Source organism: Hyposmocoma kahamanoa, unplaced genomic scaffold (assembly GCF_003589595.1).
Source record: "Hyposmocoma kahamanoa isolate Upper Pololo Valley unplaced genomic scaffold, ASM358959v1 202, whole genome shotgun sequence".
Lineage (NCBI taxonomy): Eukaryota > Metazoa > Arthropoda > Insecta > Lepidoptera > Cosmopterigidae > Hyposmocoma > Hyposmocoma kahamanoa.
The window spans coordinates 7804338-7831753 of NW_020653726.1; the positions used below are offsets into that span (position 1 = coordinate 7804338).

At 37.4% G+C, this 27416-nt stretch overlaps 1 protein-coding gene across 3 annotated transcripts in view; it reads left to right on the forward strand.

Annotated features, from left to right (window-relative positions):
• LOC113226774 (WD repeat and FYVE domain-containing protein 3) overlaps window positions 1-27416 on the forward strand; it is a 67785-nt gene that overhangs the window by 31510 nt on the left and 8859 nt on the right. For all 3 annotated transcript variants that reach the window (XM_026459512.1, XM_026459511.1, XM_026459510.1), the window contains 20 exons: window positions 362-571; window positions 1083-1261; window positions 1574-1752; window positions 2209-2411; window positions 3648-3832; window positions 4063-4321; window positions 4696-4844; window positions 5155-5267; window positions 5859-5956; window positions 6554-6783; window positions 6866-6971; window positions 7909-8058; window positions 11454-11672; window positions 12355-12634; window positions 20860-21094; window positions 21863-22089; window positions 22327-22580; window positions 23905-24150; window positions 25443-25643; window positions 26116-26419. In XM_026459512.1, coding sequence (XP_026315297.1) covers window positions 362-571; window positions 1083-1261; window positions 1574-1752; window positions 2209-2411; window positions 3648-3832; window positions 4063-4321; window positions 4696-4844; window positions 5155-5267; window positions 5859-5956; window positions 6554-6783; window positions 6866-6971; window positions 7909-8058; window positions 11454-11672; window positions 12355-12634; window positions 20860-21094; window positions 21863-22089; window positions 22327-22580; window positions 23905-24150; window positions 25443-25643; window positions 26116-26419 — 4027 coding nt within the window. The remainder of the gene's footprint in view (window positions 1-361; window positions 572-1082; window positions 1262-1573; window positions 1753-2208; window positions 2412-3647; window positions 3833-4062; window positions 4322-4695; window positions 4845-5154; window positions 5268-5858; window positions 5957-6553; window positions 6784-6865; window positions 6972-7908; window positions 8059-11453; window positions 11673-12354; window positions 12635-20859; window positions 21095-21862; window positions 22090-22326; window positions 22581-23904; window positions 24151-25442; window positions 25644-26115; window positions 26420-27416) is intronic.

The window sequence follows — 27416 nt, forward strand, 5'->3', positions numbered from 1 at the left end:
AAGTAATACTTCATATTTAATTAATTAACATTACCACCGAAATTAGGTAGAGAAAACTAACCTACAAATTACCCATTTATTTATTTATATTCACAAAGTATTTAATAATGTAATTATTGTTCTTCAAATTTAAATGTCTTTCACAGCAAGTTTCTTAAATATTATTTGTCAACAATTGTATCGTAAAATCCATATTGTCTCCTTTAGCACGAATGGACTTAAATTACAATTTTGAAAGAAAATAGCTATTTACATCGTTCGATTTAGCTCTTTATTTTCTATGTTATAAAAATTGATTAGTTTTAACGTCTCGTTAGTGTGTAATGAGGGCCGATAAATGAATGAACAAATTTGTCATCAGGTAATCGACTTAGTTTTGGATGCGTCGCCTGCAAACTCGACTAGTCAACAACAGATTGAGTACCAAACCGAAGTACTTACGACTATGATGGAAAACTTATCGAATACAGAATTGTTTGGAACGGAGCCGAACATATCGAACGTTTGTTATTTAGCTGCCAGGCTTGTTGACAAATTATGGCAAGGACAGCTTTCAAGAGATCCTCATGAGGTAAGTAATAACATTATTTTGAGCTGTTTTCGATGTGTATGTGGTGAACTAAGCGTATAAATAGACTAGATTTTCGTCGTAAATAAAAAATATAAAGATAAAAATGAAAGAAAACGACTGGTTCTGTAATAATAATATGCGAAACAACCACACCCTGACGTCAAACTAGGAACTTCCCTGTACAATGAAAACCAGAGCAACGGAATTCACTCCCGGGCACTACCCAGAACACTCGGACTAGAAGCAATTACAAAAGTTGGTTTCCAAAATTGCTTTTACCGGGAATCGAACCCAGAATCTCGTCATCCAGTGCCCATAGTGTAAACAGTTGAGCCACCAAGGTTGTCTTTCGAAGTTGATTTTCATGAGTTTGATTGACTCAGAAATAAGGTAAGAGTATTTTTGCTGATTGACTCAGAAACAAGGTTGGAGCATTTTTGCTGTCCTTCTGATCAATTAGTTAATTTATGTAGCCGATTACAAACGAAAAGAATTGTTGCATATCTTTCAGGTATTCGATTTCATAGTTAAACTGGTAACACAAGCAAAAAAGAAGTCTTCAGTCATATCATTGGAGGGATTGCACCATTGTTTGAACAGAACGATTCTGTACCTACTGTCACGATCGACAGACTCCATAGCGGACCAAATGTCAGTGCTTGAGGCACTACACAAACTTACGACTAATAGGTAAATGTGTAGCTGTTTTTTATCCAAAGCGTTTTATTCTACTCTGTATTTCACTCATTTCATTTGCTAGAAAGATAAAAACAACGTCACTATCATCGTTTTACCATCTAGCTCCAAAAACATACGTCTATGAATGTGTACCATTAATCGGATGCCTAAAAATTTCTTCCCATTGCCGTCGTCTTTGTACTCAGTACTTGACATTTTACCTAAAAATCCTTAGCTCCTTAATCCTTGTCCTTTTACACACAAGTACCCCGTTCGCCTTCAAATGTTTATCGACTTCTTACAAACAATTTCACGTAATTTCAGACTTCTTATATTCGGAGCAGGCAACCACGAACTCGAATTCATTGGATGTTTAACATACTGTCTGCTGCAACTCAGTGCCAACATGAAGATCGCGTTGGATTCGCACATGCGAACTACATGGCATGTGAATCCTAGCGGCGACCTTGAATCTAGAGACGACAAACTTACTTCGCACCAAGGTATGTCTTGGATTGACCAAAATAATGACGAGTCTAACTATATTATGTATTTATGTGATGATCATAAATGTGTAATAATATTCCTAAATAACAATAGCCACCCTATGTGCGAGTGGCAATATGAATAGGGAGAACGTAATCTCTTACGAAATAGAGCTAGATAAAGCCACTATTCCGATAAGTGATTCAAATTGTCTTTATAAATAAAACCAAAAATCGAATTTTTTTAACACACCAACGGTTCGGATTCTTTACAGATCTCATAGTCACAGTTGGCCTGTAAAGGACCCACACGTTGGTTTCTTTGAAAAAAAAAAAAACAAATATATGAGATATGAGATTTAGGCCCGAAAAAGTAGCTTCATTCACAATTGCGAAAACCTAAGAACTAGATATATCTCTTTTCTTATGGTATCTCTACTCCAGTCTTTTTCAGTTCTTAACGCTTATTTGTAGGGCGCAACCTAATGGCGGGGGCAGCAAGACGTGTATGGGAGGAACTTTATGCGTGCAAGAAACCAGCAATAGAAGAGGTGTTTAAGATCACGCTACTACAGCCAGTAGGAAATGCGCGCGCCCCAGATTTAGCTGCAGTAAGAGAGCAGCTTAACGAGAGTGCACATAAGCTATGGATTAATTATATTGACACTGAGAGAAAGGTATGTATTAAATAACAATTAAGAATTGTATCGAATATTCCCTTTAGTCCATCTACGTAACTGTTTTTCATAACTAGTTACAAAAGAAGATTTTTCCTTCACTGTTTTGTAACCAGTTATTAAAAAGGAATATTTAATTCATATTCAAAACTCCAGTTACGAAACGGATGCAGATTTGTTCTTTCCATAGCCAGTTACGAAAAAGGTTACTATTCGGTACGCGACTTATTCGGACTATTTTTGTAATTTGGTCGAATATTGAATAACTATTCATCAGATACCGTGTACCTAAAAACAGTGGAAAAATAAAAAAATGTAATGTAAAACGTAATTTTTATTAACTAACATTGTAACTTCGTAAAAGCGCAATTCTTCTCTTTTTCATCTAAAAAAATCAAAGGAATTGTGACCTAATTAAGTGATTTTTTAAAGAGATCAAAAGGTAACAACTAATCATTAATCAAATGAAAACTAGTCAAGAATTAACGCGATTGGTGAAGCGTAGTGACAGCTGGTCTATCAGAGAGCAGGTACGCTATCTTTACCATTAGACCGTGCCGGGCGCGAGAGATTTACATTTTATATGAAGTGATTCGCATTACAACGTGTCGCGACCAAAACACGGACGAGTCACGCCCGAGCTGCTTCCGAGCTCGTCCGAACCTCGGATGCGGCTCGGCCCGCCCCGTCTGAGTGTGCGACATTAAAGAGGGTGACTACGTTCTTCTTTTTTTTAAATGGATGATGAAAAATTAAGTGAGTGAGTGAGAAAAATTAAGAGAGTAAATAAATTACCCAGTGCTTTATAATATGATATAACACTACGTTCGTATTCGAACGTAAACCGCGTCCTACTGACTGACTTAGTCTAATTTAAGATCGTGCGGCACGTCGGAGGCTCGGATGACTCGGACACAATGTGAATCATCGTACGTGCGTTACGTACGTACAGCCGAATCCTAACCGAATATACTATTTGTCTCAACACTAAAAATAATTGAAAATTAATTATGCTTCAAGCGTAACATCGTGTAAACGCTCGTAAATAGTAGGTACAAACGTTTCAATAATATGGATTGAAAACATTATAATGTCCCTATACATGTTTTATCAAATATGTACAGATGCGGTATATGTTCTTTTATACGAGTTATCGATGCAAATATTAGAAATAGATACAGGGCTGCAGGTGCGATATTGAATCCAATTTTTATTTACTTTCTTGTTTCTTCACAGGCTGCATACCGCGTACCATGGGAGCTACACAACCAAATTCAGTCAAAAATTCAAAAAGTCACCGGAGGACTGACACGACTGGCGTCAAGGACTAAAGTGAAGAAAGAAGACTCTGCTAAACAAAGGCCACACGTTCCCAGAGAGCACGCACTAGCTTACATGCAGGATCATGTGCAGTTAGTTAGGTATGTATATATGAAAACATATGAGTTATAGTTTGTTACGTGTACGTATGTACATGCTCTGAGATCAAAATATTATTATACAAGCTTAAGTCGACATAATACTTAGAGCGAGAATAAAGCTTTCTTTGCTTGTTCTTTTCATTAATCAATTATTACGTTTTTTGTTTTATCATTAAATGCCAAAGCACCTCCTAAGAGTTAATCCACATAATTATTATCATCTTCCCCAGACAAGCATGGTGCGTACAATTACAAACGGCAACTAACACAACCTTACACACGACACGTTACGTTCAAGCCGAATGGGCCGGAGCATGGCGTGAACTCACACGGGAGCGAGGCCTCTGGGGCCCCCCAAGGGGGTCGCATCTTGATAAATGGGCTTTGGATTCCACTGAGGGACCTTGTAGAATGAGAAAAATGCTGCGACGGAATCACATGTTTTATTTGCATTATCCGTACAGACCAGAGTTAGAAAATCCTGAAAATGTAAGTCATATTGATTATAAGTGGCATATAAAATAAAGCGTTAAAAATACAATTCGTGATACTCAATTTGCATTACCACGGAAAGGTATAAGAACAAATTTTTGGAAATTGTACATATTAGTAACTTCCCGAGATTGCGCGAGATGCTCTACTGTTTTTTAACTTTTATCCAGTTTATACTTTACACGTTAAAGTTCATTATTCCATGGTTACAAAAATTTTAAAAACTTTTCTGGCTTTGTGTAAATGTCATTTACAAATAAAAAGTTTGCCTTTATTTTCAACTCCTCGTAAATTACACACAGTTTGCACACCGTGTTTATTTATTTAGTATGAAATTGGTTTCGATTGGTTGAAACTTGTTCACTTTCCAGAAACAATTAAAATACAAAGTCGCACAGAGCCTGGACAGCAAAGAGTATTACAAAGTGTACCAGCAGTGGCGAACAGCTGGCAACAATTTGGGCGAAGCGGACTGCGTTGATCCGTCGGATTTAGAGGCATACCACGAGCAAGTTACCAAGTAATAATGAAATGTATACATAGGAATTACTAAATAATCTTTCGAGACGATCTATTCAGCAGAAGAACTGTAAATAATTTAGTAATAATCAGTATTATTAAATTATTTACAGAACAATTAACTCTTTCACAATTGATTGGAAAGCGTATAAGTTACATTAGTTTTACTATTGTAAAAGTACTAGATCATAGATTGTCACTAACATCAGAACACTTAAAATGGCGACCCAATGATCCAACGAAGTCACAATGATTTGCACAGCCAAAATCATCGATTTGTAATTAGTCGATATTATTTAACGTCTTTTCAGTCGCAGTAAAGATAAAGACCCGTCACTAGACATCAATAACGAGGAAGGCTCTCCTTCAGACTTAGTCAGCAGCGGTGTCGTCAGTCGTGGTACCAACCAAGCGTCTAGCGAAGGTAACAAGACTTTTGTACTATAAATATTTTAATTGGTGAGTTAATTGAGGTATCCATTAAAACGCTAGTGCATGACATAAAATTTAATTTTATCAATTAATATTGATATAAAGACCGAACAAACATAAAAAAAAATTCCTTCGATCCTATTGGACTCGAATCTATTGCCTCGACGTGACTACCGTTCATACCAACAGACCTACGGATCGAACCAGCACATCTTACGAATTTATCTATGTGCGTGTTGCGGATCTTTGTATTGGGTTAAACGGCTTTTTTGCCGTAGCACTAACTGTGAGAAACTTATGAAAGTTTCTTTAATCAGCCAGGTACCTTCACAACTACCAAAACACTATCACCACAAGTAGTTCAATAAAATTTTTGTCTTTATGAAACATTTGTAATAAATGAAACTATTTTTTCGGATTTAAATCGCGTATATTTGTTTTTTCAAACAAACCGACGTTTCGGGCCCTTTACAGGTTCCATGGTCACGGTTGACTCAGTCAATCGTGACAAAAAAAAACAAATATATATCGCGAAAACCTAAGAACTCGATATTTGTAATAAAGTTTTTATAAATTATTCTAGCCAATGAAGATGGTCCTGACAATGAAGAAGAAGACGAACAACAACCTCCTGCACCGGACAACCAAACATTACTAAGACTACTGGAACACCATGAAAAGGTAATTTCAAGTGTTTTTTGTCGTTGGTTAACAACGTACAGTCTGTTCATCTCTTACACGATATAATATTCTTTTTTCATCCATCTTCCAACTCGGCTATGTCACCACTTTATGTCTGTTATATAACACTGCAATATATATTAGCAATACTATTGTATCAAACCAAAACATTGCGAGTCCCAATATGATGTTTTGAAATTTTAAAACGAATGTTTCGGTTGTTGTCAAGGCAAAATTTTGTGTTGTTAACTTGAAAATTACAAAAAACAAAAACTATTTCACCACTTTTTCAACATGCTGTTAGATATTACAGTGTCTTGCTTTGACACGTTAGAGTAGAATACCTCGTGGAAGCGTTTGTTCAGGGAAGTACTGCCATCTTACGTTTTTCTGTCGCCAAGTGGTAATGTGAGGCGTTACTGCGTTCCGATTATGAAAGGGTGTTAGTGAAATTACAGGCACATGAGAATGACTTACGTCTTAGGCTGAGAGGTGCAACGACAATGTCCCTCAGACCTTTGCGATATAAAGCTCTGAGTGGCCGTCACTTGATATCATAAAAAGGCCGTGACAATTTTTTTTAATTCTATTTTGTAGATCTCCCATATGTTTCGATGCGCTAGAATACAAGGCTTAGACACGACAGAAGGTTTACTTCTCTTTGGACGTGAACACTGCTACGTCATCGATGGCTTCACCTTGCTTAAGAACAGAGAAATAAGAGATTTGGACTGCTGCCCCGATGATTATGAACCAATACTCCCTAGTCAAGGAATACAGAGGAGCAATCAAAGGCAGTGCTCCAAATTTTTGTATGAAGATATTCGGTAAGACTGCAAAATATTTATGTGCTTTGGAATATTAAAATTTACATGATGTCATTTATTTTATAATCAAAAACGTCAACAGGGAAGTCCATAAAAGGAGATATCTATTACAACCAACCGCGTTAGAAGTGTTTTCAAGCGATGGTAGAAACTATCTTTTAGCTTTTCCAAGAAAAGTGCGAAATAAGGTAATGTACATCAATTTGACCAACTTTTATCAACAACAACAACTTTTATCAAATTTATAAATAAACAAATTTTATTAGTCCTTTTATCTGTACAAAATTAGTTGTGAAGAAAAAATGTTATGTAAGAGTCCTAAACAAAGGTCAATGGCGAAACCACTTCTAGTCGTACTACAATTACTTTTGCATTAATGTTATTTTCGTCAAAGTGATCTATACACAATATCATTCCATTATTGGCAACGATAAAATCCTGAATTTAACCGAAAGAAACATTACTACTTAATCAACTGATTGTGGCACTCTAATGTTTAACATGATTTTTGATGTTATTGCTGTTGCGTTATTGCGTTGTTAAACAACACTGAGCCAACAAACTTATGCTCTGTTCTGTCGCTAGGCAATCTTCACGTTGCCAACATGTCGTTTATTACGATTACGTTGCTGGAACATGTGTAGTGTTTATGTGAATGTTGTTAACCCTTTATTTTCCTTGGAAATGAAACTTGTTCGGATCTAAATCGTGCATATTTGTTTTTTCTTTTCAAACAAACCAACGTTTTGGGACATTTGCAGATTCTATGGCCATGCCTGACTGAGATATAAAGTCATCAATGAGTTATTTCTATTATTAATGTAAACCACCTTATTCTGCAATATAGTTGTGTATATAAAAGTTGTTAATTTGAATACCCTTATTTAATTTTCTAAAGAACATTCCAATTTATGTTACGTATGTTTTACAAAATATTTTATTATTTTTATTTTTTTTTGTTTTTATTTATTGTTTATGATTTTATCCGAAAAAAAATGTTTCTATTATTTGTTAGTGATGAATTGATCCGAAAAAAATGTTTCATTTGTGTAGCAATCGCGAAAGCCTAAGAACTTTATTTTCCTGTTAAATATTTTTCACATTTACAGTGAAATAATTTTACAGGTTTATAGTAGATTCACAGCGTTGGCTACAGGCATGGCCGATAGCGCGGCGGGCTCGGTAGCCGGGCAGAAGCGAGGAGTAGCGGTTGAACAACCGGGTGGGCTACTAGCTACGCTCATAGGGGATACTTCTGTTACTCAGCGGTGGCTGGTAAGTAATACTATGATTGAAATAAAAATCGACCTCAAAAGTTTGTGGAACTACATCTATTTGCCAAGTTTTATTGAAATTGATTAACAGAAAGTGTGTGAAATCCTATAAACCGGATTCATCCTCGTAATTTTGCCACCCTTAGAGAAGGAATATTTAAAAAAAAAATTGAATGTGGCCACTACAGGTACCCCGTCTCGAACGAAAAAAGAATTTTCGAAATCGGATTAAAAATGTCGGAGCTTTGTACTTTTAGTCGAATTGTCGAAGTCGAACTTCAAAAAGTCCAAGTTAATCTATACTTTTTTTAACTATACTCAAACATTTTTCCTTCGGGCCTTGACATGAGCGCCGCGCCGGCGCGCCGCCGCCGCCGACAAATTCAATCGGCTCGCTGTTCAGTTCGATCAGGCGCTCCGATACCCACGCGCACACTTACGTATTGTGTATGCGAAAATGGCGATGCCAGAAAATTACTTTTCTAAGATTTTTTTTTTTATAAAATGTAAGTTCGCATTTGACCTCCATCTCACCTGATGGAAAGTGACGATGAGGTCGATAATGGAGCATGCACACCTAAGTAATGCGTATTCACTTTCGCCTTGAAAAGGCTCAAGTTATAATGTTCAGGGAACAAGTCTGCAGCCAGGGAATTCCACTCCATAGCCGTTCGCCATATAAATGCGGAAGCGTAACGCGTGCGAATCTTTGGAATAGCCACAACATAGAGGTAGAAGCCACGCCTACGCCTAGTCCCCCGGTGATGGAAAGGGGAAAACGGAATTAAATCGTGTAATTTCATCGCACACTCTCCGTGATATGTCCTGTAAAATACCGATAGGCTGGCAACTTTACGGCGGTATTCAAGGCTCTGCAGCTTCGCCTCCACTATTTCCGAGTCACCTATAAGCTTCTTGGCACGGTTGTCAATTGAATCCAAGGTGGCCAGTTGGTATGTAGCAGAGCCATCCTAAAGGTGGCAGCAGTACTCCATGCACGACTGGATTTGTGCTGGTTACAGCTGAAGCAACTGTCCCGGTGTGAAGTGCTGGGTTTCCTCTCCACTGACTCTTGCATTGCTCAACTACCTATCTACAACTGTGTTGCCATCAGCATACGCAAAGGTACCTGGAATTAACATACCATTGATGTAGCAAAGAGTTGTAGACAGTACGGAACCCTGAGGAATCTATCGCCATATGTTCGGAAGAGTAGCCTTCTAAGACCACACCAATCGAACGTTCGCAAAAGAAATCAGAGATCCAATTGCAAAGGTCAGTCGGAAGTCCATAAAAGGTAAGCTTACTTAAAAGACTTGCGTGCCAGATCCTGTCAAAGGCTTTAGAAATATCCAAAGACACTGCAAGTGCTTCACCTTGCTTTTCTATAGCTTCGCTCCATGTGTGACAGGCATACACAAGAAAATCCCCAGTTCGTCGCCCTCGTCGGAATCCGTACTGGCGATCACTGAGGAGGTCGTTGTCTACTAGGTACGACAGGAGACGGTTGTTGAGTACACGTTCCATAGTCTAGTCTTGTAGAGTGCAGAAGTGACTGAGATAGGTCTATAGTTACAAAGTCAGCTCTGTTTCCCTTTTTCGGCACAGGTTGCACATTTGCAAGCTGGCACGCAAGCAAGCCACGACCTGGGAACTACACTTGAGAGAAGCGGTACAGACGTTGTTGGCGTGTGAGAACAGGAAACAACTCAGGCGCATAGTTACGTAGGACTAGTGCTGGAATTCCATTTGGCCCGCTAGCTTTATTCAAGTCTAGATTCCGCAAAGTTCTAAGTACCTCTTTTTGGCGTATGCGAATTGGCGCCATTGTGCAGCCAGATTAAGGTAAGATTAGATCCAGACGCGAACTCTTTGCAAAGAGCGAGGCAAAAAGATTGCCTTGTCTTCTGCAGGTCAGCGAGCCGTCCGGCCTCAGTAGAGGTGGCATAGGTGGGCGACAAAAGTTAGTTAGTGACTTTATATTTAAACTTTCACTATGCATACACAATCCGAAAGCGTGCGCGTGCGATCGGAGCAACTGATCGAACTGATAAAAAATTGATTACTATAGAATACCTATCTCTGATACAAGTGCGGAACGTTAGTCATTATTCACGAGTCTCGAGGCAAGTGAAAATGACTAATCCGCACGTGTATCAAACGACGTTTTTTAATACATTTGCGAGAAAAACTACATTGAAAGTAAAATAAAAGAGTATTTTTAAAAAAAAACTCATTTTATTTCTTTGTCTGATAAAAATTCAAAGTACAATGGCAACTGTTGCCAGTATTCAGCCACATTAAAATTACTATTTTAGTGGCACGGCGCGCAGCGGTCTCGCGTAATACTCACCGCTGGTCATTGTTAATACTCAATCAGCCATCTTTATGGAAAATATTTTGGTATTTTTAAATGTAACCCGTTGGTTTATAAAACTCCTATGCAATTTAAACAAATAAGATGTTTGTAAGTAAATATAAGTTTAATGCCGAATGACTTACGTCACAAAGCACATATTTAATAAATATACAACCTTTTTAGTTCTATGTTGAAGACTTGAAACAACAGTACATTTAAAAAAAATGGAAAAATAAAAATCCAACTTTCGGCACGGTTTGTAGTATGAAAAATGCCACGTTTTGAGCAACTGTGTTAAAAAATACGATATTTTATTTTTTCATTTGAAAAAGTATTTGTATAACAGTTTTTGTAAAAACAAACACCGTTATACAAATTCATCGTCGTCGTCTACTCCCGCTTGAGCAAACATCGACGATGCACTACAATACTTATATAATATATTAAACTCACAACCTAAATATATGTGGCTCAAGATTTTAAAAATTTAGATAAAGATACAAATAAGATAGATTTATTTGTCGAAGTATGTACAACGAAGTAATTTCAATGACGTCTTAAATAATACAATAAAGTAGCACTTACTTTGTGTGCTTTCGTAAAAACATGCAAATATGATTAGTAGTGGTTGGGTAATGTTCAAAGGATTATAGTTAAAAATAATAAAGAAATAATATGAGTATACATGTAGAAATCAATGCATTAAAAATTAACAATGTTAGGAAACCGTAGTTTTAAAAAGCATCTTTAGGAAAATAGGGTTTCGTACCGCACATAAAAGCTTGGCGGGCCGCAGAGCAGGTTGAATTTGGCTGGCATAGACACAGAACTTTCCCATACTTTGATAAAATTTTACTAAATAATAGAAGTAAACTTTCTAAAATTCTTCTAAATCATCGTGTTACAGTTAAAGAAAACTTGATGGTTATTGACTGTTGCTTGCAATATAATGGTTAAAAATTTCGGTGCGTTAGTGTTTTGCATTAGTGTTTATATAGACTTATACTGATGACACTTAATTGAACCTTTGTTTTCAGCGCGGAGAAATCTCAAATTTCCAGTATCTGATGCATTTAAACACCCTCGCTGGGCGATCGTATAATGATCTCATGCAATATCCCGTATTCCCTTGGATTCTGGCTGACTATGATTCATTTGAACTTGATCTCAACGACCCAGCCACGTTTAGAGATCTCACAAAACCAATGGGCGCACAGAGTCCCGATAGACTGGAACAATTCAGGAAGAGATATAAGGTATGTACGATTGTTGTAAATGTTAAACTTCTGTACAGTTGTTTTTTGTAGGTGTAGTGCATTCGGCACCACTCGTTAGATTTCTAATGGCCAGACCTATTAAAGTACCGGTACGCTATGATGGCCGTTTTGATGTTTGTCCGCTCATCTAGTTTCGTATGAATTCATAACTACGTTGAAGGATCTACTTGCAGTACATTGTTGTCAATAGTGAGGTGCAGTAAAATTTATGGAATGTATAATTCTACGACACAACTCGGCATTTGTGTTTCGAAATTCGAAATTAAAAAAAATGAAATCTAATACGATCGTCACTTATGGTATCGCTGGCCAACACAACTTCTACCTCCGACAAACTCGCTCAAAGCTCAATGCAAAACAAAGTAGTTTCGAATTGACGATATAATTACTTTTATTAAAACTTTTTGATCAGCTACCCCTTGCAATACTAGTTATAAATGTAAGAACTTGTAGATGCGACTTGCGTTTGATTATATTTTTTTCGATAATGAATTAAGATTTGACCTCATTATTGTAATCTGTCAACACGGCCATCATACCGTTCCGGTGCAAACTACAGTAAGTTGGATAATAACCACCATTAAACCAGAATGTAACCATTAAAATGACAAATTGAAGTTTACAGCTGTCCTGAGTTAACTGGTATATATATATATTTTAGGAATGGGACGACCCCCACGGCGAAACTCCACCATATCACTACGGTACTCACTACTCATCAGCTATGATCGTATGCTCATACCTCGTGAGAATGGAGCCCTTTACACAGCATTTCTTAAGACTCCAAGGCGGACATTTCGATCTCGCTGACAGAATGTTCCACTCGATAAAAGAAGGCTGGAACTCTGCTTCGAGACACAATATGGCGGACGTCAAGGAATTGATTCCGGAATTCTTCTATCTTCCTGAATTCCTAGTCAATTCTAACAATTTTGACTTAGGTAAGCATTCGTAATATTGGGAGAGTTCATAAAATTGTTCTAGATACTGGGTTTAAAGAAACTGAACTTGTGCAAATAAACACAAATAATATCTTTATTATATATGTAAAATAAGTAAATTAATTATGTATGTTTCTATATCTGTAAAGAACCTTCAGTGCCAAAAAGTAATTTTTTTACAGAGCGTTTTAAAGAGAATGAGGCTCTTAATTGGACATTTAAAATCAATTTTGAATAAAATATGTTAAATAAAAAACAAACGACAATAGGACTTAATGTCTTTCACCATTACGCGATTTTTATCATTCTGAAGCCTATGTTTGTAAAAACATCTAAATTCCAAAATAATGACTTAAGGTTCTTTGCCTCTCACCTACATTATGTGTCTTTCATCTTCTCTCTGTCTTTCATCGTAAAAGTGGTGTAATTCCATATTCAAAAAAACATATTTTTTGCTAAATAGTTGTCGCCACGCCTAAGGTTCAATCATAATGTAAATTACATATGCGACATTCTTTCTATCACAACAACCTTTAAATAGAGTATCTTTCTTCATGTACACTTCTTCTAACTCCATTCTACTTCATAGGACTACTATAATTGTCCTAACAGGTCCTTGACCTCATATCGATCCTCCGGATCTGAAATAGTGGGATCCTCTGATCCCTATGATGGGCCTCCACACACACCCTTACAGCCCTTCCTCTGCCACCGCTTCATGCCCCCTTGTACCTGTAGTACAAGTGGCGATCTCATTCTAATTCTGTTACTGATTCGTCATACTCTATTTTCTGGCTGTCTAGTCAACAAATACTGTATCTACGTTAGTAATAAACATTGTGCAAACTTACCAACTGTAGTGCCGACCAACCAGCGCACTTCCAGCAGATGCCTGATATCTCACCTTCATTTGAGATGCCTGTACTGCCGTGTTAGTTCCCTACTCTTAGGTATCATAACAGATTAAATTTATTAATGCTTGATATTACAAAACTTATACTAAATCGCGACATAATTCGCGACACTCCGGGCGCCCCAGGAACTACAAAAGTGTGAGAAGATTGCGAGTAAGTTCGGTCATCTTTTCTCTTGCTCTGATTGCTGCTTTCCTATTAACTCTTATTGGCGTTAGGTCATCCAGAGCCTCAGACAGCTTGTGTCCTACTTCCACCCCTCCAGCAGGCGGCTTAGCAGAATTTGTTTCTTGACTTTCAGAGGACTTGGCAATCTCTACTTCAGGAACTTGCTCAGAAAGACCTTCACTTTCATTCCTCTTACTATTTACTTCAAGCGGGTATAAGTGACCTACCGAGCGAGTGTACTCTGAATTGCCTACTTTCACTTTTGCTATTCGACACTCCCCATCAGCTCCACGTGTCAATGAAATTATTTTTCCTACCTTCCACTTATTTCTGTTCTTGACATCACTTTTGATTTGAACTACGTCACCGACCTCTGGCATATTACTGTTTGTTATTCTGGGCTGCTTTGGACTGTAATTGTATTTTTCTCTAAGACTGAATAAATATTGAGTGGTAAACATTTTTCTAAATTCTGCCACGATCTTGTGTCCTCTTATCCAACCTTCTATTAGGGCTTGTTTTATCGATGTACTTCCAGATGGTATATTTTCATTTAACGGTTCCAGAGCAATGCATTTCCCCAATGAAAGAAAATCGGCTGGTTTCAATATTTGTTTAGGCTCCGAGCCAACACATGTCAGGGGTCGACTATTCAAAACAGACTCTATTTCTTTGACCACAGTAAGTAACTGTGTTTCCCTTAAGAGATGTTTATCCAGGGTCCTCTTCATACAATGTTTGACAAGTCCAACCATCCTTTCATAAAAACCCCCATGCCAAGGTGCTAGTTGCGGTATAAACTTCCATTTGATTGTATCTGAGACAACTTCTGCGGTCAGTTTAAAAAAGGTTGCATTGTCTGTCATGATTACCTCAGGTTTTCCCCGATTCGCAACAAAGCGTCTTAAACCTAGTAGACACTCGTCGGCAGTTAAATCTTTCACTATTTCCATATGGCTCTCACAGATAAGCAGGTAAGTATACATACCCATCTCTTTTCCTTGCCTACTTCTCCAATGATGTAAAGTGGACCAAAATAATCCATACCGGTGTAGGTAAAAGGGGCACTTAAATTAACTCGTTCTGCTGGCAAATCTGAGGTTGGCGGTAGCTTATAGGGACCCCCTCCATGCTTCACACAATTCTCACAGTGTCTTAATATCTTTTGTACTTGCGCTCTTCCTTGAGGTATCCAAAACTTCTCTCTTATCAAGCTTAACGTATCCGACACACCCACATGATAGTTTTTCTCATGAATTTCTTGTATCAATTTGCTTGTGTACTCACTATCTCTAGGGATGAGAGCAGGATGTTTGGTATCGTAAGACCAGTTGGTGTTAGCCATCCGTCCACGGCATCTCAACACACCGTCCACATCAAGATACAGACCTAAATTTCTGGTGAGATGCGTTACTTTACCTTCAACTTCATTAGGAAAATAATTTCTTTGCAGTATCTTCACATTTTTCACCTCCCGGGTATTCTCCAGCTGGTAACAACCTTGTTTTGGTGAGCTACACCCAGTGAGTTCATTTATATACTCTTCGTCATTAGTCATCAGTGTTATATCTGGACATAGTCCGTCCAGACTCTCCCCCAACACACAAGACGATTCCTCACTTCCAAGATACATACTTTGTGGCCATTCACTTTTGTCCTTAAGTAGAAATGATGGACCTTGGAACCACAAGTGATTTTTCTCTGTCCAAAGGTCAGGTCGTGTTGCTACATCGGCAGGATTACTGTCTTGTATGTGTTGATGTAGCAAGGCTGAATTTCTTTGTTTTGCCTGATTGTATTGATTCTTCTTGAAACAAATGGTGGTAATAATTTATTTGATTTCATCCAACCCAAAACGATCATACTGTCTGTCCACAAGTATTGATGTTCAATTGTTAGTCCAATCACATTTTTGACATACAAAATTAGTTTACTTCCAATGTAGCATCAGAGTAATTCCAATTTTGGAATTTTCAAGTTATCTTTGTCTTGTTTTGGTGTAATTCTAGACTTGGATATTAAGAAGGCTACCTTGGTATCCACTCCATTACTTGAACGTAAGTAGAGAACTGCAGCATAGGCATCTTTTGATGGATCTGTAGAACAGTGTAATTCATAAGTGACTGTTTTTTCTTCTGGTGCAATACAAGCAAATCGTGGTATAACTACATTTCGAACCATCCTTAAACAGTCAGCCACTTCATCCCATTTCTGTTTTAACTCCTCAGGTAGTAGTGTGTCCCATTTGAGTTTATTTTCCCACAGCTGTTGGAGTAACAATTTAGCAGGTAATATTAAAGGTGAACAAAATCCACAAGGATCATATACTGAAGCTATAGTGCTAAGTACTTCTCTTTTACATTGAATTTGTTTAGTATTTTGTTCATCCAGTAAATTCTCTTTTATTTTTAGATGCAAAGTGTCTTTTTTAGTGTCCCACACTAAACCCAACATCTTGGTTTCTGCAGAAGTCTTTGCTCTGTACTCTTGTGGAATTGTCTTAAGGAAATCAGGACTGCTAGAGTTCCATTCACGGATATTCATAGACAAATCTTGGAAAACTCTCCTTGTGTCCTTGTACAACTGTTGCGCTTCTTCTACTGTTTTTGATCCTGTCACAAGGTTATCTACGTAGCATTTATCGGCAATCTTTGACAATAAGTCTGGGTAGCTTTGTGAAATATGGTAGTTTATTGTAGCAGTTAGTATGAATGGATTTGAAATAATCCCAAAAGGCACTCTACAAAATCGCAGGTGTAGTAAATTTTCTTTAGAGATTGGTTGATTTACATGTTTAAGCCATAGAAATCTTGTGACGTCTCTGTCTTCTATTTGGAGGCCTATCTGCAGAAAAGCCTTTTCTACATCAGCTGTAATAGCAGTTTTATAAGTACGAAATTGTAGGAGAATTGCGAGTAAGTCTCCAATCACAGAAGGTCCTCTATACATGCACTCGTTCAAACTTTTATGATTTTTTAGTTTCCCTGAAGCATCATACACCAACCTTCCTTTTTTCCCCTCTTGCTTGACTATATGATGGGGTAGATAGTGCAAAGGTGGAATTCTTTGTCTTGTAGCATCATCCTCAGGTTCGACTAATTCTATAGTGCCACTTTGCAGTTGTGCTTTGAGAATTTGTACATATTCTTCCAAAGTATTTTTATCAATTCGCTATAGCAGCCCCTTCAACCTTCCATATGCTAGTCCAAAATTAGTAGGTATTTCTGGTGGGTACTGAATCCAAGGCCACTTAATCATGTATCTTTGATTTACATACTTGACATTGTTGTTGAAGTGTTTTACTGCTTCATCTTCTCTTGTAGCTTTAGGAGAATCTAAGATCCCTATGCTTTCTAGTGACCACAAAAATGTGAAATCTGTATTTCTGAGAGGAAGGTTAGGCTCTGTGTAGTATATACATTCTGGGCCATGGCATTGACAATAAGTAATTATTGATAATATATTTTGATCATTTGAATCAACTTTGCCACTTAATATCCAACCAAATTCAGTATTGATTAAAAACAAATTGTCACACAATTTCTTACTTTCTGATTTAAAGAATGAAAAGTAATAATCGTTTCCAATTAAGATATCTATTTTCTCTCCCGCAGAGCCATCATCAGCTAATAAATCAACACATATTTTCTTATCTACTTTAGGCACTGATATTCTGTTCGTGATGTGAGGTACTACATTTGCTCGTATCTTTCTTGTAGTATCTCGCCCAGTCTTTAATTCAATTTTAACAGAAGGACTTGCAGTTTGTGTAGGTGATTCGGACCCAAAGGTAAATATTATTAGTTGGTCTACTTTATCAGTAACTAACTTTAGTTCATCTGCTAATTGCTGTGTGATGTAACTTCGTTGGCTGCCACTATCTAATAGTAGCCTACATTTTCTTTCCTCATTCTGACTCTTTATAGTCACCACTGCCGTCTGCAAAAATGAACTGTGGTTAAACATAGAATAGCAATTTGTTTCTAATTTGTAGTCGGATAATTCCTTACTCCTTATGGCAAACTTCTTTGGGCACAAGGCTCTATTGTGTGTACCCTTGTAATGATAACATGGTTTCTTCATATTACAATCGTTTATAAAATGTCCTATCTTAAAGCAAAGGTGACATCTTGGTCCTAGTTTCTTTCTTCGGGCACTCATAGTAGAAAATTTCGAACAGGTGTCATTATAATGCGGGCCCTCACAAAACACACATTGTCCTTTCCATCGTTTTGAAATTGTATCTTGCTTTCTAAATTTGGAGGGTAGTCTGCGCTTCTGTATGGTGTTACTTTCTCTAGATGGCCTACCACATTTTACAAATGCTTTCCTTTTCTCATCTTTAATAAATAAAGCATCAGTTGTTGTTATGTCTATGTCTGCCGTTTTCGTCGGTTCACTGTGAATGGGAAATATCTTCTGTGACAGCTCCATAGCTGTGATTATTATTTCTAATTGGTCCCGGATGATCTTTACCGAATCAGCTCCTTTTAATGCCATATTTAATTCATAGATTATTTTCTGTGGGAACTTGCTCAATATTGTGACTCTAAGTTGGTTGTTATTAATATCTTCTCCGAGAGATTCCAGGATCCGTAAATTCTTGTCAATGTTATTCAAAACCTTTCTGCATTCAGTAGCTGATGAATCGGCCATTGTAACTTTCTGGAGTTCTTCATAATGGGAGTCTATTAACATATTTTTATGTCCAAACCTTTTCTTTAGGGTTTCAATGACTATTTTATAATTCTGGTTTGTTATGCCTATACCTTCTACAGCTTCTCTTGCTGTACCTTCGAGTGATGCTAACAGGTATGAGACTTTTTAACAACAGCAGGTAATGACTTGTTATGTATACCAGCCTCAAATTGATCCCAGAAATCATGCCAGCCTAAAATGTTTCCATTGAATTTAGGAAGACTGAGCTTAGGAAGTTTAGTCTGTTGGGTTGTTTCTGGTTTCTGAGAATCGATATGATTAAGAATTGAATTAAGTGCAATTATCTTATCCTCCGCTTCTAACTGCAACACTGTGCATCGTCTCACAATATCTTGGTTAATCTCAGTACTTTTTTCAATGTAAATATGAATTTCCTTCGCAACATTGGCTGTATGAGCCCGTAACGAATTCAATGCAATGGAGATTTCCTGCTCGGTAACACCCTCGCTTTTTGACTGTACACATAACTCTGTCGTAAGAGTAATTGAGTCATGTAGGCGTTTTAGTAGTAATTGTAGGCGTAGAAGTAAAGCGTCCTCCATCTTCAAGTTAACTTCGTAAAAACTTACTTAAATGCCTAAAATACCGGTAATACTTTGAAATCTTATAAGAATTTACAATTCTGAAGTCTTTAAACTTTATTACAATTAAAGCAATCACTATTCGCACAGTATTAACAATTTTCAATTTTCGAGCTCAGTAATACAACATCCAAACGAAACATTTTATATGAAAAGGACAGGGAACACGTTTCCGGTTACGCAACAAATGCAACTTCTTAGTAGAGGAAATTAAAAATCATCTCCTTTCTGTGAAATTCACGTTTCCCCACGGCTCTTCATTTGGTCGGGTTAACAATAGTTTAAAAGTATTGCCATATGAAAATAGTAAGTATTTCCGGTTGACATTCGGATACATACTATTCATGTGGTTAAAATTTCAAGGTCATTCGTTTTAGAACGTAAATGAACGCTTAACTTGGTAACGGACTATGTATTACTACAATAGACAGGAATATATAAAATAGAAAATACATATTTTTGCATATTTAGGTGCGGGGGTAATTAATAATGGGCACAAAAACATCAAACTATTTTTATTTTTAACACGTCTTTTCGCACTAAGTTATTGAGTCGAAATTTATTCCACTACGACGTCATAAGAATGATACCTTCCAAAAGGTTATTCATTTCTAAGTTCCGTCGTCTCACATCAATTACTTGACTTCAGTATTTATCATACAAGTTTGGCTAAATCTACAATATGATAATCAGGTTGACTTTTGGTCTAGACTTCAGAACTTCAATTGTGGCCGCAGTCCCCCACATATATATGGGGTTGAAACTTTGGTCTCGGTCATCCCCGAACGAATCAAGGTCCACCGACTTCATGACTTCTTCGTTACCAAACCTTTTGCTACTTGACTTATAAGTTACGATGATGAGACGACGGACTTCCTCAGGCAAAAAATGAGTTGCTTTGATTGACATACCAGAAAAATGTTTCAAGAATATCATTACTATGATATTCGATTTGGACCAAGCACCTCCACCATAATGTCGCCACGCCTAAGGTTCAATCATAATGTAAATTACATATGCGACATTCTTTCTATCACAACAACCTTTAAATAGAGTATCTTTCTTCATGTACACTTCTTCTAACTCCATTCTACTTCATAGGACTACTATAATTGTCCTAACAGGTCCTTGACCTCATATCGATCCTCCGGATCTGAAATAGTGGGATCCTCTGATCCCTATGATGGGCCTCCACACACACCCCTACAGCCCTTCCTCTGCCACCGCTTCATGCCCCCTTGTACCTTCAGTACAAGTGGCGATCTCATTCTAATTCTGTTACTGATTCGTCACACTCTATTTTCTGGCTGTCTAGTCAACAAATACTGTATCTACGTTAGTAATAAACATTGTGCAAACTTACCAACTGTAGTGCCGACCAACCAGCGCACTTCCAGCAGATGCCTGATATCTCACCTTCATTTGAGATGCCTGTACTGCCGTGTTAGTTCCCTACTCTTAGGTATCATAACAGATTAAATTTATTAATGCTTGATATTACAAAACTTATACTAAATCGCGACATAATTCGCGACAATAGTATCACATTTCATGAAAACTTTCATTATAAACAAAGTATTATTAAAATATTCGATTTGTATTAAACAATGAAAAATTAAAAACACTGAATGAACACTTATTTTTTTCCTACTCATTAATTTGCAAAATGATCGTTATTTCAAAATTTAATTACAAGGATATAATTCACTATTACAATGAACGACACTTATATTACAGTCAATAAATAATAGAATGACAAAACAAGCACTGTTGCTAAGTAACAGATATGTCACTCTTCCTTCCTGAAGATGATACCTTTTAATTTAATCTTTATATCCATCAGGTTCAAAGCAGTCAGGAATAGCACTAGGCGACGTGGTTCTCCCACCATGGGCGCGCGGTGACTCACGAGAGTTCATACGTCTCCATCGCGCAGCGTTAGAATCGGACTATGTCTCACACCGGCTACACCACTGGATTGATCTTGTCTTTGGTTATAAGCAACAAGGCCAAGCTGCTGTTGATGCCTGCAATGTTTTCCATCATCTGTTTTATGAAGGCAACGTAGATATTTATAAGTAAGAATAATTGTTATTTATTGTTGCATTTTTTATCATTGCTTCATTATTATGTATGCAGTATTATTTCTAAAATACTAACAAACTCACAGAACTGAATTAGCTTTTTGACCGCCATAGACACTTTAAAGCGTCAATGAAACCATGTCTTATTTGTATATTCTAATTAAGTATGGATTCATAGTTGCATTTTATGTTCAGTTATTTTTTTTCTTTAACTTAGGATAATTGAATTAATATAAGGTTAAAATACATGTCACATCACTAGACTTGCCGTATAGGAAACAAACTAATTTTTGTCAGTGGCGATCAAAAGTTTAGTAACAATCATAAACAACAACTTTGGTTCCACGACTTTTTATAAAACATAATAAATTTACCAAACTTTCAAGTTTTTGTTGTACATGTATCTGATAGTTTTTAGATCTGTGTTTGGTAGTAAGTTGAAATGTGCAAGCGTCCTCCCGACGAGCCCCCTTCCTGTTCCTGCGTTTTACATGGGACTGGTATTTACGCTAGCGCTTTCTTTTATTACCGCACAGAGTTTTCACCGTAGAGCGTTTTATTTAAATATTTTTATTTTTGTACGAGAGTAAACTCTGATTAATCATAAAAAGTCATGGAACAAGAGTCGTTGTTTATGATGTAAGTGATATGGTCCTGCGAGGTTAGTGTTTTTCAAATAACCCAATATGAAAACAAAATTACATCCTAAAACCATAATATATATATATATATATATATATAATATAAAATTTTAACTTTTAGTATCGATGATCCTTTAAAGAAGAACGCCACAATCGGGTTCATAAACAACTTTGGTCAAATACCCAAACAGTTGTTCAAAAAAGCACATCCTAGCAAGAAAATGTCGCAACGGAGTTCCACTATACTAGATCCCAACAACATCATACCGTCGCAAGGAATCACACCACCGGAAAAATTGTTCTTTCATAACTTAGAGAATTTGCGACCGTCTCTTCAGCCTGTGAAAGGTAAATCATAATATTAAAACAACAGATGCGCTAATATTAAATATAACTAATACTAATATGCAGGTCATACATGTATTTAATTTGTTTGAGAAGCAATATACTGTATTAAAGCCGTAACCAAAATCGAGGAATATTCTTTTTATTATTATTCATACACAGATCGAACAAAAACAAAGAAAAATTACTTTGATTCGACTGGATTCTGCACATTATTTTCATATAATCGTTTTTTTTCAGAGGTAAAAGGTCCGGTCGGTCAAATCCTCTACACAGACAAGGCAATCTTGGCAGTGGAACAGAACAAAGTCCTAATGCCACCTTCATACAACAAGTACGTAGCGTGGGGATTCGCCGATCATTCGTTGAGGATAGGCAACTATGATAACGATAAAGCCGTGTTTGTTTGTGAAAGCGTGTCGCAAGCGTGCGGAGAAATTGTAACTTGCGTGTGCCCATCGGATAAGACAATCGTTACAGCTGGAACAAGCTCGGTAAGTTCATCAAAATTATAATTCTGATGATTTATTTTGTTTTTCTAATTATTGTTTGTCATAAAATACAATTAGATTCTTATGCGAAGGCCACCAAGCAAACAAAGCTAAGCTGTCGATCTTTCTAATAATAATTATAAGAAACTAGTGGAGTAATTTCACATAAAAATAATTGAATATCAATTCCATAAAAATTTAAATACAATGAATAGCGACATCTCTAGCCGGGGCTGGTAGCTGTAAAGGTATCTAACTGGGTGACGAAATATCATAGATTTCTCATACATGGCGCTACGGCCAAAAAGTCGTTGAAAAACCAAATGCAAAGATACGACGCAAGAACATAGAAAAATTCGTGAGGTCCGCTGGTTCATTCCGTCGCTTAGTTGGTATAGCGTCTGGCATGGTATGCTAGAAGACGTCGGTTCGAATCCGGCCGGTTCGAAGGATTTTTTCTGAGTGCTCGATCTTTGTATTCATAATTACAACAAACCTAGGCTAACTTAACTGAGCTCACGTAGCGGGGGCATCTTTTCATTTCACTTTGGATCAAACCGCGAACTAAGTTAACCGAGCTAATTAAACTAACCCAACGATCCCGCTAGCTATGTAAAATATATTTCACCCCAATTATACTTCACCCCTGCTTTCCATATTCACTACTTTTTACCTATTTTCTTAGCTTAGCCTTGCATGCAAGTACGTGAGTTGAGCTAAGTTAGCTAGCTTCGTTCGCGGTGTAGCCTGCGTTAGCTTATAAACATGTGTCAGATCGACTGTCTACAATTTGTTAGTATATATGTCATTTAAACAATCGTGAAAATAATCAATGCGTGCTAGAACAATATGCGTGATATTTATTTTTATAGAATATTGTAATGTTTTTACATCTTTTTTTTTGTGAAAATACTCTACTAGTTTGTTATTATTATTAATTCAAAAATCGAACAATCACAAATAAAAGTTCCTTCGATTCGACTGTACTCGAACCTGTGTCTGTTGCCTCAACGCGGCAATGTTGGCAACACATACTGGTTCGTGTTCAGTCGTATTGAAGCAATTTTTCTTTATGTTTGTTCGATCTTTGTATTAGTAATTATATCGAGTTCTTAGGTTTTCGAGATTGTTACACATAGGAAATGAAACTATTTTTCCGGATTTAAATCGCGTATATTTGTTGTATGTTCAACCGTAACCGTGGGACCTGTAAAGGGCCCGTAACGTTGATTTATTTGAAAAAACAGATATACGCGATTTAAGTCCGGTTTCATATACCGGTCCGGTAGTTTCATTTCCTATGAATAATTATCTGCGTAATTTTTAGGTGGTAACAGTATGGCAGTACTCATCCCGTCGCCGACGTCTTGGAGTCAAAGTGTGCCTATATGGCCACGAGGAAGCCATCACATGCCTAGCGGCCAGTCCCGCTTACAACCTCGTTGTAAGTGGTAGTCGGGATGGGCAAGTGATTGTGTGGGATGTGGAGAGGGGCATTTTTGTACGGCAGCTGACGCCTGAGGCGCCGGGGTTGCCACCGCCAGTTTCTGCATTGGCTATTGATGATCTTACTGTAAGTGTTGCTAATTCTCTGTACAGTGTATTTTTTTAATTGGGAAAATGTTTAGAAACCATTTTTTTTTGTGAAATCTATTTTAGCAGTCTTTTTTTGGTCAAGCGCGAGTTGTCCCTAAAAATGAATAAAATTAATTATTTTTTTAGTGCTGATTGACTCAGTTTCATGTAAGAATCATTTCATTTTATTGGAAGAAAAAAATCGGGACAGAAAGAAAGAAAGTTGGTCAAATTTTATAATTTTTTTCACAAAAAATATAGAATTTAGAATATATTATATATATTGACAAATTTTTTCGTCATCCTTTATATAAACAAATTCTACCAAATAAAAGTCAAATTAAATAAATAAATAAAAATTAGTATTTTTTACCTGCAATATTCTCCTAGTTCTGGTATATGTGTTATATTTTACATTTATTCGCATAATTAGTCTTTAGTTATTCATTTGTACAATACGTTATTCAATAAACAATTTTATTTATTTATTTATTTATTATGTATCAACGAATGTGACAAAAGTGTAACTAAATAAAATAATCTTTATTTCATAAGTAAGCAAATTACACCTCAAATCGTCATATTGAGTAAACTCTACCGCTCACTCGTAAAGTAGATTCAGATAAGAATGAGCAAGACACTCTAGGGGTTGCTCTCTATACATGAACATTTGTGCATATTTATCATTTACAATATTTATTTCAAACGGCATATACCGTGACAACCTGCAAAAACCCGTTTAGGTCACTATCCCTGATTATTGTCATCCAAATACGCTGAAGCTGTATACAGTTTTTGTTTCACTGTAGTTTTAAACCTTGTGATTGGGAAATTTTGAATATCAACCATAATTTATTATAGACACGTAATAATACATCGACCATTAAATGATTTTGTGTCTATGAAGGCGACTGTCAAGAACAGCCAGTTTATTTTTATTCCTCCTAATGTTATGCCTGACACTATTTTTCATAATATAATACTATATACAACTAAGTGGGCAAATTGCGCGTTTTAAACGTTGTGAAGTGGTCGATAAATAACGCGCACACACTCATAGCCCCGCGGGTGCCATGGACACACACGTAGACAACCACACATTACTCCAAAACTTACGAGAGAAATAAATGTTAGGCCATACAAATATTTGTCCCAGTCCGTGAATCGAACCCGGGCCCTCTGCGTAGCAGTAAAGCAAAATTGGTGTAGATCTTATGCTAGTTTTATATATAATATGTATCATAATGCTGTCACATACTATTTGTTAACTTTTGAATTTATGTTTTTCAGGGCGACATTGCAACATGCCGCGGCAGTTGGCTGTACGCATGGTCAATAAACGGCGACCTGCTCGGTGCAGTCGATACCGCTGGCGGCCGCACCAGTGGCGGAGGGGGACCCCAACAAGTTCTTTGTGTCGCCTTCAGTCAAACTCGCGAATGGGACCCTCTGAACGTTATTATTACTGGATCTACTGATGGTGTTGTTCGGGTAAATCTGTAGTCTGTATAAAGTGTTGCTAACTATAAAAAACTACATAATGATGTGTTCTTTACCTTTCAAAGGTAAAGTAACGTTCAGCAGAATTTGCTGTATGTTATTACCAGAGATCAGAAAAGGCAGACTGTATTTATATAAATTCTCAGAAGGTGATATCCATAGAGTGAATAATACGTCTTTCGGAAATCCTTGAATTATTGTATTTTGTTGTATATTTTTGGCGTGATGTGGCTTTACTACAGTAATATGTTTAAAAACTTTGCTTCGGAATGAAGATTGATTTTGATTCTTTGGCTTTTAATTTTGGCCATTCCGGGATTTTTAAGAGAGGGTATTAGTATTAGGCGGTTGATTGGCAAAGGTGAAACGCAATGCACTTATTTTTGCTATGTGCACTAAAATCAGGATGTTCTGTTGCAAGTCACAGTAAAGAGTAAATAATCAACTATTATCCCTTTTACAGATGTGGTCAATAGACTACATAGTAGAAACAGATGAGCAATCCCAAAGTGAGTTAGGGCAGAGTGTAGACGCTCAGATCACGGAACCATCCAGTTTAGAGCCAGTCTCTTCACTAGACATAGAGCAGGACAAAGACACACTGTCGGTACAAGAAAGTGAAGACGCAAAATCCGAAAGTGAACTTAAGTCTGAGAATGAAAGTTTAGATGTGAAAGAAGAGTTGGACTCCGGGAAACGAGAGGCGGCTATCAAACGAGTGGAGGCGCTTGTCAAGCAAATGAGCCTTTCTCAAGATCAGGACGTAGGTTAGTATTCTGTAGAGCTAAGTTTCTATTTTTAATTTGTTGTAGTATGCTCGTTTAATAAGCTCCGCCATCAGTACAGGGTTTGTCATACAATGAATCGTTTCTCGTAATCAGTGTTGGGCGTTAATCAATTAAATTTCAATCAATAATTCAATCAGATTAAAAAATCAATTGATTTAATTGCAATTGATTTTAATTACAATTGTTTTCAATTGAATTGATTTTAATTGCAATTAAATTTGCAATTAAAATCAATTCCGGCCGGTTGGGGGCCCCGGTTGGAAACCCCGCTTGGGGGCCCCGGTTGGGAATCCCGCTTGGGGGCCCCGGTTGGGGTGGGCCCGGTTCGGAGCCATCAGGCCCCTTAACTGGCCCTCCAACCGGGTCCTCCAACTGGGGCCCCTAACCGGGCCCCCAACCGGGCCCCCCAACCGGGACCTCCAACAAGGCCACCCAACCGGGCCCCTAACTGGGCCCCCAACCGGGTCCCGCTACCGGGCCCCCCAACCGGGCCCTCAACCGGGGTCCCGCAACCGGGTCCCCCAACCGGGGCCCCAAGCGGGGTTCCCAACCGGGGCCCCAACCGGACCCCCAACCGGGCCCCCAACCGGCCCCCTAACCTGCCCCCAGCAGGCCCCCAACAGGCCCCCAAAACCAACGCCCTAACTCACCCCCATATGCCCTATAAATTTATCATAATTGTCAGTTTTAATTGTTAATCAAAAACATTGAAAAGATTGAAAATTGATTAATTGTTAATTGTAGATATTTGCGATTAACGATTGATCAATTGTTAGTTGCGAGAACCGCAATTAACAATTAATCCATTGTGCAACTAACAATTGATCAATCGTTAATTGCTGTTTCGCAATTGACAATTAATCAATTGTCAATCTTTAATTGCCAGAACAATTAAATTTTGCCCAACACTGCTCGTAATACGATTGCTTTGAAAACTACGTGCATTACCCCTCATTAGGACGAATTGAATTGGTTA